Source organism: Quercus robur, chromosome 4 (assembly GCF_932294415.1).
Source record: "Quercus robur chromosome 4, dhQueRobu3.1, whole genome shotgun sequence".
Classification (NCBI taxonomy): Eukaryota; Viridiplantae; Streptophyta; class Magnoliopsida; order Fagales; family Fagaceae; genus Quercus; species Quercus robur.
In genome coordinates, this window is record NC_065537.1 from 52,188,065 (window position 1) to 52,208,056 (window position 19,992).

The 19,992-nt window shown below is 38.6% G+C and overlaps 1 protein-coding gene across 1 annotated transcript; it reads left to right on the forward strand.

Annotated features, from left to right (window-relative positions):
• The first annotated feature begins 1,482 nt into the window (after positions 1–1,482).
• LOC126722928 (GABA transporter 1-like) lies at positions 1,483–19,169 on the forward strand. The gene is made up of 7 exons (XM_050426088.1): positions 1,483–1,729; positions 1,989–2,219; positions 2,532–2,629; positions 17,271–17,457; positions 17,543–17,673; positions 18,125–18,358; positions 18,654–19,169. Exons 1-7 carry the CDS (start codon positions 1,618–1,620, stop codon positions 19,032–19,034), a joined length of 1,374 nt encoding a protein of 457 aa, XP_050282045.1. The 5' UTR covers positions 1,483–1,617; the 3' UTR covers positions 19,035–19,169.
• The last annotated feature ends 823 nt before the right edge of the window (positions 19,170–19,992 follow it).

Consider the following 19,992-nt stretch of genomic DNA (forward strand, 5'->3'; position numbering starts at 1 on the left):
TGGCTGTGATTATAACAAGTCTTTAAGTTTTTTAAAGTGGTATTAAAATACCTGCATTCTTATAGTAAAAAAAGGTTCTTTTTGTTGATTCCTTTGAAAAGCTCAAGTTCATAAGTGATGAAGTTTGAAACGATGATGAGTTTGTAAGAAAACAAGGAGAGAATGGGTCCAGCGGTGGTGATGTTTCAGAGAGTAGAGGGAGGCGAAGGGTAGAAGATTGCAGAAATAAAGATAGTTTGAGTTGGCTTATTTTGAACCATTAGATCATTTAATTACCACGTGTCCTTTATCTATACAAAAAAGGGAGAGAACGGGATGGTTTCTAACGGGAGAGGAGCCTAACCCTTGTTATTATTACGTCTGTCTGACATAACTTGTCTAAAACAGCTCTGCCTACCGCAAGCATGTTTCTGGCAAACAAGGCATAGTTTGCGCACAAGTCAGACTAAATTGAGTTGCAGTTGGTCCGGTCCCAACTTCCTTACCTAGAAAACTTGGGCCTAGTGCAGCAGAAAGCAGCCCAACACTACAAGCAAGGCCCACCACTTTACATGCCTTACATAAAGTTGCCAGAGTACGCTTAACCTATGGGTTTGAAATCACCAATTATTTATTTTTTGTCATTAACATCTAATATTTTTTTTAAATTAATTTTGCTTTTGTTTTTGTTCCCTAAACTGAAATTCTAGCTCCACCACTAATGCCTCATGTATACAAGTCATTTAGCAACTATAGATATGAGTCAATTGCAGAAAAGAGGTTTGTTCTTATTATATACTTGAACAATTATTCCTACTCATAAAGATAATGATGAATATTATAGTTTAGTCCATGTTTATGTCATTAATTAATAATCCCATAAAGTCTTTAAGTGATTTTTTTTAAGGTAAAAAAACCATGTAAGTCCTGAATAAAAATGTAGTAGCTAGTATATTAGTTGGCTCTTTGCATGTGAGCACTTGGCTGAGTCTTCCAAAACAGCTATCAACTACACTAGATAAGTACATAAATGTCATATGTTCTCCCTACATTGAGTCAAACATGACATGATTATCAATATTTATTAGCAGCCTATAGTAACCCAATTGACTAACAGTGCCAATTTTTTATATCATTTCTAATACATTAACCTCATTTGTCCTTGCCCTCCGATACTAGAATTTTATTGCACAAATGGTATACCACCCATTCAGCTGTCAACTACACTAGATAAGTACATAAAGTCTATATCATATGTTCTCCCTGATTTTGTATATCCTGTACCCGACGACCCGGCATATATGCCGGTACCTCACAAGGAGGCGGGACCCAGGGTACCACGCAAAGAGATGGACCCCACAGTGTGTGGGTCCCGCCTGCTTGTGAGGTACCCGGCATAGGATATATCACCTCATGTTCTCCCTACATTGAGTCAAACATGATATGATTATCAATATTTATCAGCAGCCTACAGTGACCCAATTGACTAACAGTGCCAATTTTTTATATCATCTCTAATACATTAAATCCTCATTTGTCGATTATTAAAAATATATATATCCTCATTTGTCATTACCCTCCTATACTAGAATTTTATTGCACAAATGGTATACCACTCATTCAACTAGCTCTTGAGAGATGGCAGCTGTAGTTCCAGATTCCTCCAGTGATTCCATATTTGGCAAGGAAAATGGTGTTCACCCTCCCAAACAGCTCGATGCTGGAGCGTTGTTTGTCCTCAAATCCAAAGGTTTGTAAGTTCTTTTCTTTTCCCCCTATTCCCAACAGATCTTTCAAATGCTTTCATTTTAGGACTTCATGACCATTCTAAGAGAACTTTGACCTGTAGATATAGAACTTCACCTGTTGCAATAGTACATGACAAATTTTCCCTTTTTTTTATTCTGTACTTTCTAGCTTCATGCTGTAATATATTCTAAACATGATTAATGATTGGTCCTAAACTATGTAATATTCTAAGGATTGGTGTAAATTTGTGGTATTATTAGGATCATGGTTGCACTGTGGATACCATTTAACCACATCAATCGTAGCACCGGTGCTTCTGAGTCTTCCCTTTGCTCTAGCCTTACTAGGCTGGGTTGGAGGAGTTGTATGCCTAATCCTTGCAGGTTTAGTAACTTTCTATTCCTACAATCTTCTATCTGCGGTTTTGGAACACCATGCACAACTTGGTCAGCGCCAGCTTCGGTTTAGGGACGTGGCTAGTGATGTTTTAGGTAGGCGTATTTGATTATATTTTGTACACTGCTCAATGCTCATATATGCCATTTCCTTCTTTATACTAACTTTTGTTCCATGTTCAAGATTAGAGAAAGAATTAAAAAGAAAAATGAACCCTTTTGAAGACTTCAAGTGAAGTTTGATTTGGAAAAAGAACCAATACTTAATGATCTATCTTTTCTTGCTGGCTTTATAATGAAAATATTTTAAGTTTTATGCACTCCCTCTCTTTCGTATATTTTCTTGTGTAATTGAGGCTTTGGTAACTGATGCGAAATTGTCCGAGATTTATATGTTGGCATTGGCAGGACCTAGATGGGGCAAATATGTTGTTGGGCCACTTCAATTTGGGATATGCTATGGCGCAGTTGTGGCTGGCAGCCTTCTGGGAGGGCAGAGCCTTAAGGTCAGTTGTGTCAGTTTACTATGGTTATTATTATGATTCTCTTACATTCATTTTTTTTTTTTTTTTTTTTTTATATTCACTTTCATGTTTTAAAATGTAAACAATTTGAAATTTAAACATATCCGTATTAATCTATTCCATTTACAAGAGAATTCTTTTTTTTGAATTAAACTTTTATATGGTTCAGAAATATCTCTAAACCTTACGTTTAACAATGGAAAAACTTGAGAACAATCCAGTAAAAATATATCTCCAACTCCACTTAAAATGACTACAAAATAGGATACTCTTCTACTAATACATGTTTTCAAAACAAACTTATCCAAAATTAAAAAAATTTAAAAATAGGGAAATTATGACACTAGACCAAAAAAAAAAAAAAAAAAAAGTCTCATTGCATGTGCAAAGTGCGTGTGATGAGGCTAGTTGTGAATATTGATGTAATATAGTGAAGGTAAATGGGTGTAAATAATATTTTTCCTTATTCAATTTGGGATATGCGATTAAATTAATTATATAGTTTGTTATTGAGAATACTTAATTGATTCTCTACTTAAATTTATTAGTAAACATCTCCAATAACCAAGATTATTCTCTTTATTTTATTTTATTTTTTGATAATTTGATAGTTGGAGTAGGAGGCATTCAAAACTTAAATGTCTTTGTTAAAAGCACTAGGATGTGCGAGTTACAAAACTTTTGATTTTAACTAAGATTATTCATGCACTAGGAAGTGCATGCACTTGCTTCACTTTTATTGGACTCTATCTCACTTGTAGGATACCTTGATACATTCCGTAGGAAGCTTGATATAGAAAACCTATACTACACTAGTCCGTTTTGTTGAGTGGAAAACCAAGGGATAGGAAATGGGAGAGAGAATTGTTTACTTGGGAGGGAAAGGGGAGAAAGTGGTGGGGCCTAATAGCTTTCTCCCTAGGCCCACCAAATTCCAACCTCTGCAATTTTGAGAGATGATTGGGGATGAGAGGGAGCTAATGGTAATTACAATTCTTTTCCCCCACTCCTTCCCCCACTGCTTTCACATTAGTTTTTTTTTTTTTTTTTTTTTTTTTTTTTTTTTTTTTTTTTTTTCACTTTAAGTTAACATTTAGCATCTATTTTGATACCCTAACTCTAGGGTTTTTTCCCTAATAGAGTAAATTTCTACAAATAATGTTTTCAATCCTTTCTTTTTTCTTCACAACCAAACAAAAGAATTTTTTATACTTTCATTTTTCCACACCTCAACCAAACACCATAAGAGAATTAAAATTAAAATTAAAATCTCTTTTATTCCTCCACTTTTCTATCATTTCCTAATTTTCTATGCTCCCACTTTTCCATTTAATAATCAAACAGAAAAGAACAAAGACAAAAGCACTAAAAAACCCATAAGCTGTAAAGCTTGAATGCATGATAAAGAAAAGTCAAGATTCCATCTCCACTTTTAGTCATACATGCAAACACATCCAGCCTAACACGTGTGTAAAATGTTTTTAAGGCAATCACCGTCCATGGACTTTTTTATCAAGGGGATTTGCTTTGGATCTAAAAAATATATGGTTATAAATAGCTTTTTAAAGTCACAAACAACTTTTTTTTTTTAGACTAATTTAGTTATATATGGGTAGAAAACATCATGTTTTACTGAACTACTTTTATAAGATCACCTCTTTATCCTTCTTGATTTATATTTGCTAAGTCATCTACTGCAGATTATGATTCTTATAGACTTTCATCTATCTAAATACAAACTTCTACTCCAAGCACACACAATGGAGCCATAGAAATCCAAACCACAAAATAATTTTTACTAATAATTCAGCAGATATTGTTAAAAGAAAAACATAACACAACTGCAACACATCAGAGGAATAGAGGATCAAAAAGCTTGAACCTCTACAACACAAACAGACTAAATCAAACTACAGAAATTACATGGATATGATCTAGAAGATAGTTATACTGAGACTGACAAATTAAGCAAATAATAACAATCTCATTAAATTTCCGCAGTTTTATTCCTCCTCTTATCTCTCTTCTTCTGCAACATTATCACCATCATCAAGTAGGAGAAGACTTCCAATACAAATTGCCGTGCTAAAATCACTAGGCAAATTCTGAATCTCAATCCGCTTGCCTCTTCTCTTTTTTATGTCATACCAAACAAGATTAGCACCGCTCTCATACCCCTCTTTCAACATAACTTTCTTGCCATTCTTGGAAAATATTAGAGGTTATAACGAAATAGAAATAAAGGAAGAAACTGATGTGTGAACACACAGGAAGAACAGAGAGAGAAATTGAGAGAAGAGATTAGAAACTTTCTCTAAATTCTGTATTAAATGAATCTGTACATACATCAAGCTTATATACATCTCTGAAATCAATCACCCAAAACAGAGAGCAACGGAATAACAGAAAGAATAACAGAAATGGGAGAAGGAGCCAATGGAGTTAGTTACAACACGTGTGGGAGTTAGTTACAATACGTGTGCCATAATCTGAGTTAAATAATCAACCAAGACTACATGCCGTTTAGCTGCCCTTCTAAGTAGGCTTGTAGCTTAGTTTATTTGTAGTGTCGTTTTACTCTTCCTTTCAGTCTTTTTATTCTCTGCTCCTTTCTTCTTTGTTGTCTGATACTCCCCCTCAAGATGAGACTCAGAATTATGTATGTTTAATACATTCATCTTGGAAATTAAAAACTTCAACTGCTGACTGCATAAAGCCTTGGTAAACAGATCAGCTAGCTGTGTATGTGTGGGAGTGAAGAATAAACGAATCACCTTTTCTTGTACCTTGTCTCTAACTAAGTGGCAGTCTACTTATATGTGTTTTGTACATTCATGGAAGACAAGGTTCTCACCAATATAGATTGCTGCCTGGTTATCACAGAAAAGCATGCCTGGTTGTGGATGATCAACTTCAAAATCCTTTAACAAAGCCAACAGCCAAGTCATCTCACAAACACTTAAGGCCATTGCCCTCAGCTTCAGCTGAGGATCTAGAAACTATGGACTGTTTCTTAGATTTCCATGAGATCAAGGAGTCTCCTAAAAACACACAAAAACCAGTAGTAGACCTTCTCTCTCTCTCTCTCTCTCTCTCTCTCTCTCTCTCCATTCTTGTTCTAATCTCTTTTTTTCTCTGGGGGGGCCCCCTTCATCTAGAAGTCCTCTTTCTTTATGTACTCTTCAGCTTATTGCATCCTAGCCCTCCATCTACAATACCCCCTACTCTCTTTAGGACACTTATCCCTTTAAACTTCTATTGAAGGTGGTAGAAGGAGATGCTTAACTGTGAATTCTACTGTTTAGGTCACTTCCTCATCAATGCGGCTGATAAATTTGTTGCTAGTCATTTAATGCGGAGGCAATAAGTGAGCTTTCACTGGAAACTTCCTTCACCTACCTTGACTCTCACTAAACACCATCCTCTCCATTCGGCCTTCTAGGAAGTATTTTGTCCCCTTTCCTCCTATCCTCGGGCGAATCCCCTCCTTAGGTCTAGAATGCTTTTATAATGGTAGTCACAGCTTGTTGTATCCTTCCTCGGTCCTTGAGTCCCCACAATAACCCCCTAAAACCTTGCTATTAGCCTTGAGATAAAAAGTAAGGTTTTGATTGTGCAACACTACTTGGTACGTGCCAGACGCGTTCCCACATGGTAACATCTCTTCATCTGTCTTCAGCATGTTCTTGACACTTCAGTATTCACGATCTCGTATTTATTGTGTCAGGCAACTGCTTGTCCCCCCATGTTCTACGATGCGATGATGATCCTACAGTCCTCATTTACCTATATTGACGAGCGGGAATTTTACCGCCCATTTTTCACCCCTATATAAGGAGAGGTTAAGGCTAATTTTGCCCCATTTATTCACTTTGCAACTTTTTTGTTGAAGCAGTAGTCCAAGGAGATATTCTTCTATTGCTTGTAGGTGCATCTACATTCATTTACTTTTATACGTAGATTCTTCGTTACCTACACCATAAATTTCCATGGGTAGATTTGCTAGGTTAGTGGATACCCCCAAAGGCATGGCTGCCTTTAGGACTCAATATAGGATTCCTAACGATGTTGAACTCCAACACTGTAAGTTAGGCGAATGGCTAGTCATGAACAGACCTCCTGGCTCAGTAGTGATTCCGATGATCGCCTTCATAGAAGGCGGGATGGAAATTCCCATAGGTAGGGTTACCAAAGACTTCCTTATGAATTATAGGTTGACCCCCACACAATGCTCCCCCAACATCTTTAGGGTCCTTAGTAGCGTAGATATGATAAACTGTAAGATGGGGACCAACCTCACATGGCATGATGTGAACTGGGTATACAACTACCAAAAAGGAAAGGAAACCAACTACTATATCAAATGTAGGTCCCAACCGTTAGGTTAATTTCTTGTATGCCTGAGTCAAACAAGGGCATGGACGAGGACTTTCTCATCGTCTCAAGAGACTAGCATGATGGGTTGTACTGTCCCACCCAAGATGGGGAACCAAGTAGGGTTCCCACAAACATTAGATGCAAGTAGGATTTTCACATTCAAATAGAGAAAAATTTTATAAGGATTTTTTCTAATCTATGACTTATATTGCATGTTTATTGGTAGACGAACATCACACCGCCCCGAACAAGAGCTTAGTGAATTTTCCTAAGCTAAACCGCATCCTCAGGTTAGAAATTTTTCTTCCTAGAGATGGTCAGCTTCGGGTGGTGCACGTGATCCTTGGTTTCAACCCTATCTCCAAACATTTCCAAAGCCCTAAACACATAATCAGAACTAAGGATCCAAGGCTAGCTTTAATTGACGTAGCAGTTCCGAGCTTTCTAACAACAGCTCCTCCTCCATCCAGAACATAAAACGCCCAACTTCCAGCCCCGCTCGTAACCAAACTCCTTCACTCTCAGGAGTTGCCCATACTTTCAGACGACGAAGCTGAGGAGCACACTCCTAAAGCCACCTAGGAGGTGACAAGTAAGGACTTTGAAGTCTTCTACAGGCAAGAGGACTCGAAGACCTCCCCGGCCTTTCCCAGCACAGTTTACTTCTTGCCCAAATCAGCACCAGCCAAGAAGAAGCCAACATCCCTGAAGGAATGGTGCTCAATAAAAAGACCCCAGACCTGCTAGCATTGCTCACAGCCCACGTTGGGGGTGCCTCCCCAACAGTTCCTGTGGTTCCCCAACCACCAATTCCTACCCTCATGCGTGCGTCCTCTGGTGATGCCGCTGATAAAAAAAGAAAAAGAGGCCAAGGGATCTGAGGATGTTGAAGAGGGAGAGGTCAAACGCCCTTCGCAATAGCCCCCAGCCAAGGAGGCCTAAATGACTAGGGCTCAGCAGAAGAAAAGTGCTCCCTCTGGAGCTTCTAAAGGCACTAAAGGGGGACAACATTTAAAGACTTCCGTATGGAAACCCTCATTTGTTTTAAGTTCTGGGGACCCGATCATGAATGACACCACCTTGAGGGATCCCCAGAAGAGTAGGTTAGGCATCCTTTCAAAATGCCTTGAAAAGGCTCTTATCCTTCCCAAGGATATGCACGAGCTGCAATCCTTGAGGAAGCGTGAGGTCTTTCTCTCACTTAAGAGAGACCTTACTAAGATATATACCTATCCTTTGCTCTTATACATTTATGCAAGATTTGTACAGATACTTATACTTAACATTTTTTGCGGTTGGTGCAAGCAGCCTTCGTGGTTGAGGAATAGGTGAACCACGCCTTGGGTCAAGCTCGTGAAGCTGAGGGCAAGCTGGAAACAACTGAGAAGGCCCATGCTACTTTCGAGAAGAGGCTTAAAGACGCCCTTTTCCACCTGGCCGAGGTAGAGAAATCTCGGAAGAATGCTAAATCTGCCTTGGCCGGTTATGAGAAATAGGCTGAGGAGGCTAAGGCTGCCCAGAAAAAGGCTAAAGAAAAAGGCTGAAAATCAATTGGCCTTGGCCATGACCAAACAGCAACAAAAACAGCTGGAGGCCAAGGACGTTGAGAAGGCTAAGGCCGAGCGAGGGGCCTATGACATAGGCATGACCAAGACTGCCCAAAGTCTGACAGCCTAGCTCCGGGACGTTGCTCAGGCTTTTTGCCTTGAGGTGTAGGGTCAGGCCCTCACCACAACTGGAGTTAGTATTGAATCAGAGCTTAGGGCTCTTGATAAAGTATACTATCCTCTAGCTCTGTGCCTTACCCCTGGCCCCACTCAACCTGTAGCTAACCCCATCTCTGCCTCTGCCTCGACCCAGCCCACCACTACTTCAGCTGCTACACTCATGGTGGAAAAAGAGTAAGATCAGCCTCCTCCATTATCTGTTGTGGATGAGGACTCAGAGGAGGCTACTGAAGTTGGGCAGCTAAACAAGAAGAAGAAAGAGAAGGAAAAAGAGAAAGAGGCTTCGGCGTAGCTTAGTCTTATGTTAAGAACTATCATGAAATTTTGTACCAGGGCCAAGTTTTGTTGATGCCCTTATCTTTCTCTTATTGTACACCTATTCCTGAGCATCAATGAATATCCAATTTTTACTTCACACTTTTTACTCATCCAAGTATAATTTGTCTAAGTATAATTTCTATTATTTCCTTTTTTTAATATTATCTGAAACGTGCTAACCTATATTTAACTTAATTTATGCCTAACACTATTCCATCCAATCTTGAATGACTCTTAATAAAGTTGTTGGATTGTCACTTAATGTAACTTGCAATGATATTCTAACACTTAGTAAAAATTTCAAGTGAGACTTACCTTATCTCGAACTTAGGATGCTAAAAGGCCAATCTGCCCAGAACTTGTGATCCAAGGAGGTGGGCAAGACTTATGATTTCATCCAACACTTAGAAAATTTCACGTAAGTGTTAATTTATCCAAGGTCTATGACCCGAGGGGTAACAAGACCAAGGTTCTGTTTAACACTTAGAAACTTTTACATAAAGGTTAATTTACCCAAGGTTTATGACTAGAGGAGTCGAATAAGACCGAGGTTTTGTTTAACACGTAGAAACTTTTTGTATAAAGGTTAATTTACCTAAGGTTTGTGACCCAAAGGATAGAACAAAACCAAGATTTTGTTTAACACTTAGAAACTTTTTGTATAAAGGTTAATTTACCCAAAGTTTGTAACCTAAGGAGTCAAACAAAACCGAGGTTCTATTTAACACTTAGAAACTTTTTAGATAAAGGTTAATTTACCCAAGGTTTGTGACCCGAGGAGTCAAACAAGACTAAGATTCTATTTAACACTTAGAAACTTTTACATAAAAGTTAATTTACCCAAGGTTTGTGACCTAAGGAGTCGAACAAAACCGAGGTTCTGTTTAACACTTAAAATTTTTTACATAAAGTGCATATAGTACAACCTACAACAATAATGAGACATAAATGAGCTAGACATGAATAAAAAGAACTTCATATCATTAATAGTAATAACACCGCAGATTTTTTACATTCCAAGGTCGTGGAATCACATTTTCATCTAGGTGTTCCAAAAAATAAGCCCCAATGCCCGTCACTAATGTTATTCTGTACGGACTTTCCCCGTTGGGGCCAACTTCCCCCAGGCCAGGTTCCTGGCTATTCCAACCACCTTTCTCAGAACTAAATCTCCTAGGGCTAATGGTCTTAACTTCATTCCTTTGTCATGCCTCTGTTTAAGTCTCTGCTGGTAATGTGTCATTTTCACTACAGCCACTTCTCTTCTCTCCTCAACCAATTCCAAGCTAGTCAAGAGCAGGCTATTATTCTCCTCGATGTTGAACTGATCAATTCTTAGGGTTGGAAACCCTAACTCAAGGGGAATTATTTCTTCAGCCCCATAAGTCATGGAAAAAGGAGTCTCCCCAGTTAATCTTCGGGGGGTAGTGCGATAAGTCCATAGCATATGGGGCAATTCATCCACCCACCTTTCCTTTGCATCATCCAACATTTTTTTCAATCTAGACACTATAGCCTTATTAGTAGCCTCACCCTGCCCATTCCCCTATGGATAAGCAAGAGTAGAATATCTATTCCTAATCCCCAACTCCCCACAATATCTTTAAAAGGCCTTACTATCAAATTGCAGCCCATTGTCTGAAATCAGCGTGTGCGGGACTCTAAACCTGGTGATAATATTTCTCCATATAAACCTCTTAGCATCCACATTCTTGATATTGGACAAAGGTTCAGCCTCTACCCATTTAGTAAAATAGTCTATCCAGACAAGGAGCCATCTTCGGCTTCCTATGGTTCGAGGAAATGGTCCCACTATGTCCAAGCCCTACTGAGTAAAAGGCCAAGGACTGTAAAGTGGGTTCAGAATCCCCTCCCCCCCCCCCCCCTAGTTGATGAATATTTGGGGCATATCTCTGACATTGATCGCATTTCTTAACATAATCCTAATAGGTTTTCTACATGCTCAGCCACCAATATCCTTGGGTAAGGGCCCTGTGGGCCAAAGACCTCCCACCTGTATAGCTCCCACAAATCCTCTCGTGTAATTCCTCTAACAAAGGCTCCACTGCCTCGAGATGTACACACAGTAGATACAACTCCGAATGAGAGCGTTTATACAACTTCTACCCTTTGGACAACTAGTAACGCAGGGCCTTCCTGCATATCTTTTCTGCCTCACCCTTATCCTTGGGTAACAATCCTTGCTTTAAGAAAATTACCAGCGGGTCCATCCAACTTGGTCCAACCTAGATACTATGCACTCCAACCAATGGCTTCTCTATAAAGCTGGGATGGACCATGTCTTCAACAATGACGACCTATGGCAAATTTGATCCCAAAGAGGTTGCCAGTATAGCCAAAGAATTTGCATGAGAATTTTGTCCCCTCGAGATTTGCCTTAAAGTGAAGTTCTTGAAACAGGACTAAGCTTGTCTAACCTTAACAAGATACCCCTACATGCATTCATCCTTAGCTTTCAACTCACCACTGACTTGCCCAACAACTAACTGAGAATCTAAATACACTTCCACAACTTCTCCTCCTAACTTTTTAACCATTGTCATCCCAACCAATTAAGCTTCATACTTAGCTTCATTGTTTGTGGCCAGAAAACCCAAACGAAGTGATTTCTCCATCACTAGCTTCTCCAAGGTTATCAACACGATTCCTACTCCTGATCCTTTTTGGTTAGATGCTCCATCTATGTACACTTCCCAGGTGGCAGCAGCAGAAACAAAGACCATCATAGCCTCTATTATTCCTTTCCTATCATCGACCATGCTTTCTATAAACTCCGCCACAAAATTTGCCAAGACTTGTCCCTTTATGGCAGTACAAGGCATGTACTTGACATCATAGGCACCCAACATAGTCCCCCATTTAGCAACCCTACTCGTGTAGTCTGATTTTCGTAGGAGAGCTTGTAAGGGGAGCTGGGTAAGCACCACCACGATATGTGCTTAAAAATAATGTGGAAGCTTCCTTGTGGCATGTACAATGGCCAACACCGCCTTCTCTAGGGGTAAATAACGTGTCTCAATTTCATGCAAGGATTTACTAACATAGTAGATAGGTCTTTGTACTCCACTCTCATTTCTGACCAAAACCAAACTAACTGTGTAACTGTGACTGCTAAGTATGCATATAATATTTCTTCCTTCTTGGGCCTAGAGAGGACAAGAGGGCATGACAAATACTGTTTAAGCTCCTCAAAAGCCAATACACACTCCTCGGTCCATTGAAAGTCCTTCCACTTGTAGAGGATCTGGAAAAATGGATGACACCTATCTGCTGACCAAGAGATAAATCTATTCAGAGCTGCTGCCATCCCTATTAACTTCTATACCTCCTTAGGATTCCGAGGAGGATGCAAGTTGTTAATGGCTTTAATCTGATCAGAATTGACTTTAATTCCTCAACGTGTAATCGTGTAGCCTAGAAACTTTCCCGAGCTAATCCCAAAAGAACATTTAGATGCATTCAAGCGCAACCTATGTTCCCTCAATATAGAAAATGCTTCCCCCAAGTCTAACAAGTGCTCCTCAACCTGTTTGCTCTTTATCATCATATCATCGATGTATGCCTCCACATTCCTCCCAATCTGTGACTCAAACATTCGTGTCACCATTCTTTGATATGTGGACCCTGCTTTTTTAAGGCCAAAAGGCATCACCTGATAATGATAATTGCCAGTGGGAGTTCGAAAAGCAGTTTTCTCATGATCGGGTAATGCTAAAGGTATTTGATGATACCCTCGAAAAGCATCCAAGAAACTCATCCAAGGATGTCTAACTATTGCATCCACCAACTAGTCAATTCGAGGAACAGGGAAAGGATACTTCGGGCAGACTTTATTCAAATCCGTGAAATCCACGCATACATGCCATTTCTCGTTTTTCTTCTACACTACCATGGTATTGGCCAACCATTCAAGGTAAAAGATTTCCTTGATTGCCCCTGCTTGTTTAAGTTTATTCACTTCAACCTTTACTGCCTCAGCATGCTCTTTTGACGAGTGCCGAGGTGGTCACTTTCGTGGAACCGCATCTGAATTCACATTCAACCGGTGACATATAAACTCTGGATCAATCCCAGCCACGTCATAAGTGCTCCAGGCAAACACATCCATATTATCTTCCAGAAACTTCACCACCGCTGCTTTCTCTAAGGGTGGCAACTGAGACCCCACTTGAAAGTATCTCTCCTCATCTTGACCAATTAAAACCTTTTCCGATTCCTCGGACAACACCCACTACGACTCGGTCCCAAGTCCTACTTCAAGACGCTTTGATTGCTATGGGATTCTCTCCTCTTCCGCCACGGCTTAATCCGCAGGTTGCCGTGTAATGGCTATTATCAGGCACTGCCTAGCCATTGTTTGACTTCCTACTAATTCCCCTACTCTCCCTTGCATGGGGTACTTAACTTTCAAATGTAAGGTTGACAAAACTACTCCCATAGCATGAAACCATGGTCCAGCCTAGATAGCTGTGTAAGGGGAATAAGCTTTGACTACAATGAAATTAACTTGCATCTCCTTCCTCAGCTTGTACAGGTAACCTTATCATTCAGCAAGGAATTACCAATCTCCCATCAAAGCCCACCAGTGGTGAATCATACTTCTCCAAGTCCTCGGGCCTGAGATTTATCCATTTATACAAGTCCGGGTACATAATCTTTGCTCCACTTCCCTGGTTTACTAGGACCCTTCTTACATCATACCCCCCAATCTAATTGGTGACCACCAAGGCATCATCATGTGGCTGGAACATCCCCTCCTTATCTTCTTCTAAAAAACCTAAAGTGGGCATAGCCATTATTTTGTCCTTTTTGCGAGTCTGGCTCCTGTCTTCCAAGTTAGGACCTGAAACCACAAACATAACCCCCGAGCAAGCTCCAGCATTGCCCCTAGGCTTAGCAAAAATGACATTAATTGTGCCTAGGGCTGGTCGAGGAGCTTTATCCCTTTGATACCCAGTTTCGGGCTGTCCAAACTAAACAGCAAATTGGTGCAAGAACTACCTCAACTTCCCTACCTTCACCAGTTGACACAGATGATCACGTAAAGTCCTGCAATCTTCAGTTGTGTGTTCTTTTTCTTGATGATAATGGCAATAAAGGCTCTGGTTTCTCTTGGATGGGTCCCCACCCATTTTATTAGGCCATTTGAAATATGGTTCATTTTTTTTTTTTTTAATCTTTTCCAGTATTTGATAGATAGGCTTTTTAAACAATGAACTAACCACTTGAGCACCCGTAATCAATGTCTAGTTGGAGAAATATCTTCTCAGCCAATTACTATGATATCCTCCTCCTCGAGGATCCCTCTTTTCAGGAAAAGCCTTCGTCTTGCCCTTTCCTTGGGTCTAATCTTCCTCTACTCATTTGTACTTATCAATGCGATCCACAAGCTGGCACATACTAAGGGCAAGCTTCATTGTTAGTGACTTTCTCAGCTCATGCTCCATTGGAAGCCCTACCTTAAAAGTTCTTACTGCCATGTCCTCGAAATCTCCATTTATTTCATTGTATGTTTCCCAATATCTGTCTGAATAGGTCTCGAGGGTCTCCCCTTCCCTCATCGCCATAGACAACAGAGAGTCTAAAGGCTTAGGGACCCTACTGCACATCACAAATCTAGCACCAAATGCCTTTGTCAACTCCTCAAAGGACCTTATTAACCCCTTTTCCAAAGCATCAAATCACTACATAGCCACATACCCAAGGCTGGAAGGGAATACCTTGCACATAAGAGTTTCATTGCTAGAATGGACTGCCATCTTCTGATTGAAGTGGCTCACATGCTCTACGGGATCGGACCTTCCATTGTAGATAGTGAACGTTGGTTGTGAAAACCGGTGGGGAAGCCTGGCCTTGTTGATTATCCTAACGAAGGGTGACTTTAAGATTTGACGAAGTGCCTTACTCATTGCGTCATTCCCCATGCTATGGTCAAATGACCCTTGCCCACGCTTGAACTTGCCATTTTTCAGTTTATCCTAGTGTGAAGATGTTGAGAAGGACTCACTGGATGGGGTTCTAGACTTATGGCGATATGAGCAATCCTTACTCTCCTCTGATCCATTACTTGATGGGGGTGATGGACTCCTTCCACCACACTCCCTTTGCCGCAGTTTCCTGTGCAAGTGATCTATCTCAAGTTTCAATTTTCACGTTTCCTACTCATGCGAAACATGGCTCCTTATCCTTGAGTGACTCCTCTCAATACGCTCCATATGGTAGGACTCTACCATAACACTTGGTGTATGATGTCTGTCTCTCCTTCGCTCTAGATTAACAAACTAATTTTCCCTTTATGAACCAACAGATTCTTCCCTATTCTGTTCCAGGTTGGCCATGGCTAACCAAAAATAAACCCATAACAAAACCTTGCTTCTCACAGATGGCACCAATTGTAAGGACACAAAAATCTGGCAATCCAAACTCACTTAGAATAGTGAAATTTGTGCTATCCAGCTAGGCCCAAACCAATGGATATTTGTAAAGAGAGTGAGGTAAAACAAGTTGGGCTTAGCCTAAGGATTTAGATAGAGAAGGAATGAACGAAAGCCAATAATGGTTCTTTACAATCTCACCCAAGGACGATGTTCTTGCATAAGGATGTACACTCTTCTCTCTCTCTCTCTCTCTCTCTTTTTGATTTTCTTGGGGGGGGGGGTCCCTTCATCTGGAAGTCCTCTTTCTTTATATACTCCTCAGCTTATTGCATCCTAACCCTCCATCTACAATCCCCTCCTACTCTCCTTAGGACACTTGTCCCTTTAAACTTCTGTTGAAGGTAGTAGAAGGAGATGTTTAGCTGTGAATTCTATTGTTCAGGTCACTTTCTCATCCATGCAGCTGATAAAGCTATTGCTAGTCATTTAATGTGGAGGCAATAGGTGAGCTTTCACTGGAAACTTCCTTCACCTACCTTGACTCTCACTGAATACCATCCTCTCCATTCGCCCTTCCATGAAGTATTTTGTCCCCTCTCCTCCTATCCTCGGGCGAATCCCCTCCTCAAGCTTAGAATGCTTTTATAATGATAGTCACAGCTTGTTGTATCCTTTCTCGGTCCTCGGGTCCCCACAGTTATTATGGGAGAATGAGATTTTAAATTCTAGATTTCTTTATTTGAAACATTAAGAAATAACTTAGTTGAGCTACAACACTTTTAGCATTTTTAAATTTTAAAAAAAAAATTAAAAAAAAAATCACTAAATTCCTATTGCCTCTATTCCTCTGTTTCTTTTTTCCATCAATCTCTTCACAATTTCTCCATTTTAAAATATAGATATAGTTTTTATTTTTATTTTTACTTAACTTAAATAATTAAAACAATTAGATAAAAATAAATTATCCCAAATAGACACAATTGTAAAAGAAATATCTAAGACAGTTTTTCAATTTAAAGCACAAAAAACCTACACATATGATAGAAATAACTTATTTTTTGTTACATAAAAAAATGATAAGAATGTAATCATCTGTATATCAATGTGTAATCATAATAGCTTACTTTTTTTTTTAATGAGAAATTAATCGTTATTTTATTTAGACATAAAAGTAACAAAACTCTCCTCTCTCACTCTAAAGTACTCCATTTTATGTTCCATCTATCACATTCTATTACACATCTGTTTTTCTTTCTAATTAAAGTTTTAAAATGAAAAAAGAAAAAGAAAAAAAGATATAACATGTAGTACTGTAGTTGGTGGTGTATACATTGAAATACTAAGTGTGAGAAAGAGAATTTTTAATTCACACGAAAGGGATGGGTCATATTCACTCTTTTAGTTGAATATGATAACTTATAGGAAGTACGTACTTTAAGATATGTTCTAATTTTCTAACCTTTTTTTTTTTTTTTTTTCATTTGTTGGTAAATTTTGAATCTAAGACCTACTAAATCCCACATGACCAAGTAATCTTCATTGTTTGATTGATATAGGCTAGAAACTTTACTAATTAAGCTAGTTGATATGCACAAATACTAATCCTTTCATCACCATAAGGTAAAAGAAGATAAGTTATTCATCTCAAAACAAATAATGAAATGTCTAAAGAAAATTAGATTCTCCATTTGGACTATAATCTAAACAATGAAAAAGATCATAATGGAACTCTCTGAGAACTGATTCCATATAAAAAATGCTCTATTTTTCTTGTTACTAACTCTTAATTTTTCTTTTTGGCAGTTCATTTACTTGCTCCATAACCCAAATGGGACTATGAAGCTTTACCAGTTTATTAGTATGTTTGGAGTACTAATACTGTTTTTAGCTCAAATTCCATCCTTCCACTCGCTAAGGCATATCAATCTTGTCTCTCTAACCCTTTGCCTTGCTTTCAGTGCTTGTGTCACAGCCGGTTCCATACACGTCGGTAAGACTTCAACACCACAAGTTACATGAAAACATGTCTGTGTCTATGAATATCACAGACATTGAGACATACACTGCTTTTACAGGATATTCCAAGAATGCTCCTACTAGGGACTATTCCCTAAATAGCTCCAGAGTAAATCGTGTTTTTGGTGGTGTTAATGCTGTTTCAATCATTGCTACTACATATGCCTGTGGAATTATTCCTGAAATACAGGTTTAGTTCTGCCCCTACATTAATTTGTTGCCAAGAAAATATTTTGAGAAAAGAAAGAAAAAATAAATCCTATTTTGTTCCCTTTTCTTTATTTTGAGCTTGTATATAAGTTAAACAAACTGAAATTCCAGTTAAATTGTGATATAACTTGCATCTAACTACGATTATAATATGCAAGAAAGTATCTCTTGTAACAGTTCTATCAAGCCTAATAGCTCAATGAATGAATACCATATGATTCAATTTTCTATTCTTTAGTCAAAATTGGTCTCACCAACTTTCCATATGGTATTTAATTATCGGGTTAATTGTTACATTGATAACTTGTATCACTGTTAACAAAAATACTTTCTCCTAATGTTTTGATAGAAGTTAGATTCTAAATACTTCAATACCATTGACTATAAGTGAGAAATAGAACTAAGTTGCCTTATATTTCTTCCATTCGCAGGCAACTATAGCTCCTCCAGTCAAGGGTAAAATGTTCAAAGGTTTATGCGTCTGTTACTCTGTTATACTCACGACTTTTTTCAGCGTTGCAATCTCTGGGTATTGGGCATTTGGCAATCAGGCTATGGGGACAGTTCTTTCAAATTTTATGGGTAATGGACAGCCTTTGCTACCAACTTGGTTTCTCTTGATGACCAATATTTTCATTCTTCTGCAAATATCAGCTGTCACAGTGGTAAGTCCAACTCATAAATATTTAGCTTGATAATGCATAAAGATTGTCTAGGAAAATTATAAAATTAACTATATAAACTTTCCAAATTTATGTTTACAAGTCACAGAAAAGTGATTCAGATATTTGTTTACTATATTATTGAAGCAATACCAACCATATTCTTTATCATGTTGGTTTATAAATTTTTTTGTTGTAAAATTAGTACTAACTTTTGCTTAGAAACCCCACTTCCGAACCTTCACTCTATTATGGCAGCATTAAATTTCATGGCTATATTGCAATGGTTAAAATGCAGGTTTACTTGCAACCAACAAATGAAGTGTTTGAAAAGTGGTTTGCAGACCCCAAAATGGATCAATTTTCCAATCGTAACGTTGTGCCAAGGTTGATTTCCCGGTCAATATCAGTGATTATAGGTACATTAATTGCGGCTATGCTACCTTTCTTTGGAGATATCATGGCAGTTTTGGGGGCATTTGGATGTATTCCTCTAGATTTTATTTTCCCAATGGTTGTCTACAATGTGACTTTCAAGCCCTCAAAGCGTGGCCTTGTATTTTGGGGTAACACGTTCATTGCAGTAGCATCTACAGCATTGGCCGCCATAGGCGCAATAGCATCAATTCGACAAATAGTTATCGATGCCAAAGCATATCGTTTATTTGCTAATATGTAAAAATATTTGGTGTAGCAGATATAGTAGAAGAACAGAACAATGTATCATGTATGATTCTTAAGCAGCGAAATATCTGGAAAACTTAGGAGAAATGCGTGAAGCACTCCATAATGCAATGCTATTGGTTCTAACATACTTCCTTTGCATTTCTCTTCGTGCTATATAATATTTCGTATTGGTTCCAACAGCTACATTTAAAAACAGATTTTCATGCATTACACAGTACAGAGCTTTTATAGAAGAAAGAAAGCATAGTGAAATAGAATTCTCTAAAATTTTTTGGATAGTTGAATTCTTAAAATCCTACTCATTTATTATAGATGATACAAGTGATTGTAAGGTCGGACTAAACGATAAACACTCGCGATGAATCACATTATCGAGATGACATCAATGTGTTGGCAGCCAAGACCTCCCCAATGCTTAAATCAGTGGAAAAAAAGGAATTTTAGGGAACATTTCCTGATTTTCAGAAATCATGTCAGTGATGGAATGGAGATAATGATCAATTTTATACACTATGTTTTGTATATTTTCACCTGAATCTGCCATTTTCCTTTCAGCCTCATCATGCCCATTGTTCACTTGTTTTGGAGAATGTATTGTATTAGGTCTTTATTTTACTGTAGAAGTTGTTGCAAGCTTGCACCACATCTTTCACTTATTGCTCCAAAGTGACAGGCAATCCTTAACTGATCTTGAGAGAGATCATTTTGGTTAGCAACATTGTTGAGGTTCCACCTGTTGGAAAAATGGTGTATGGGGTGGCTAATGTTTTGAGCCAAAACTTATGTGAGGCACACCTGTCGGATCTGAGTTGGGCCGGACGTGTTCTCTTCCATGAGTATATTATTAACGTTATTGAATTGGGCCCAATCCTTTTAGTATTTAATTAATATTTTTTTAGTAATTGTTTACAGTGAGTTTCCATAACAAAGTGGAACAATGTGTATGTTCA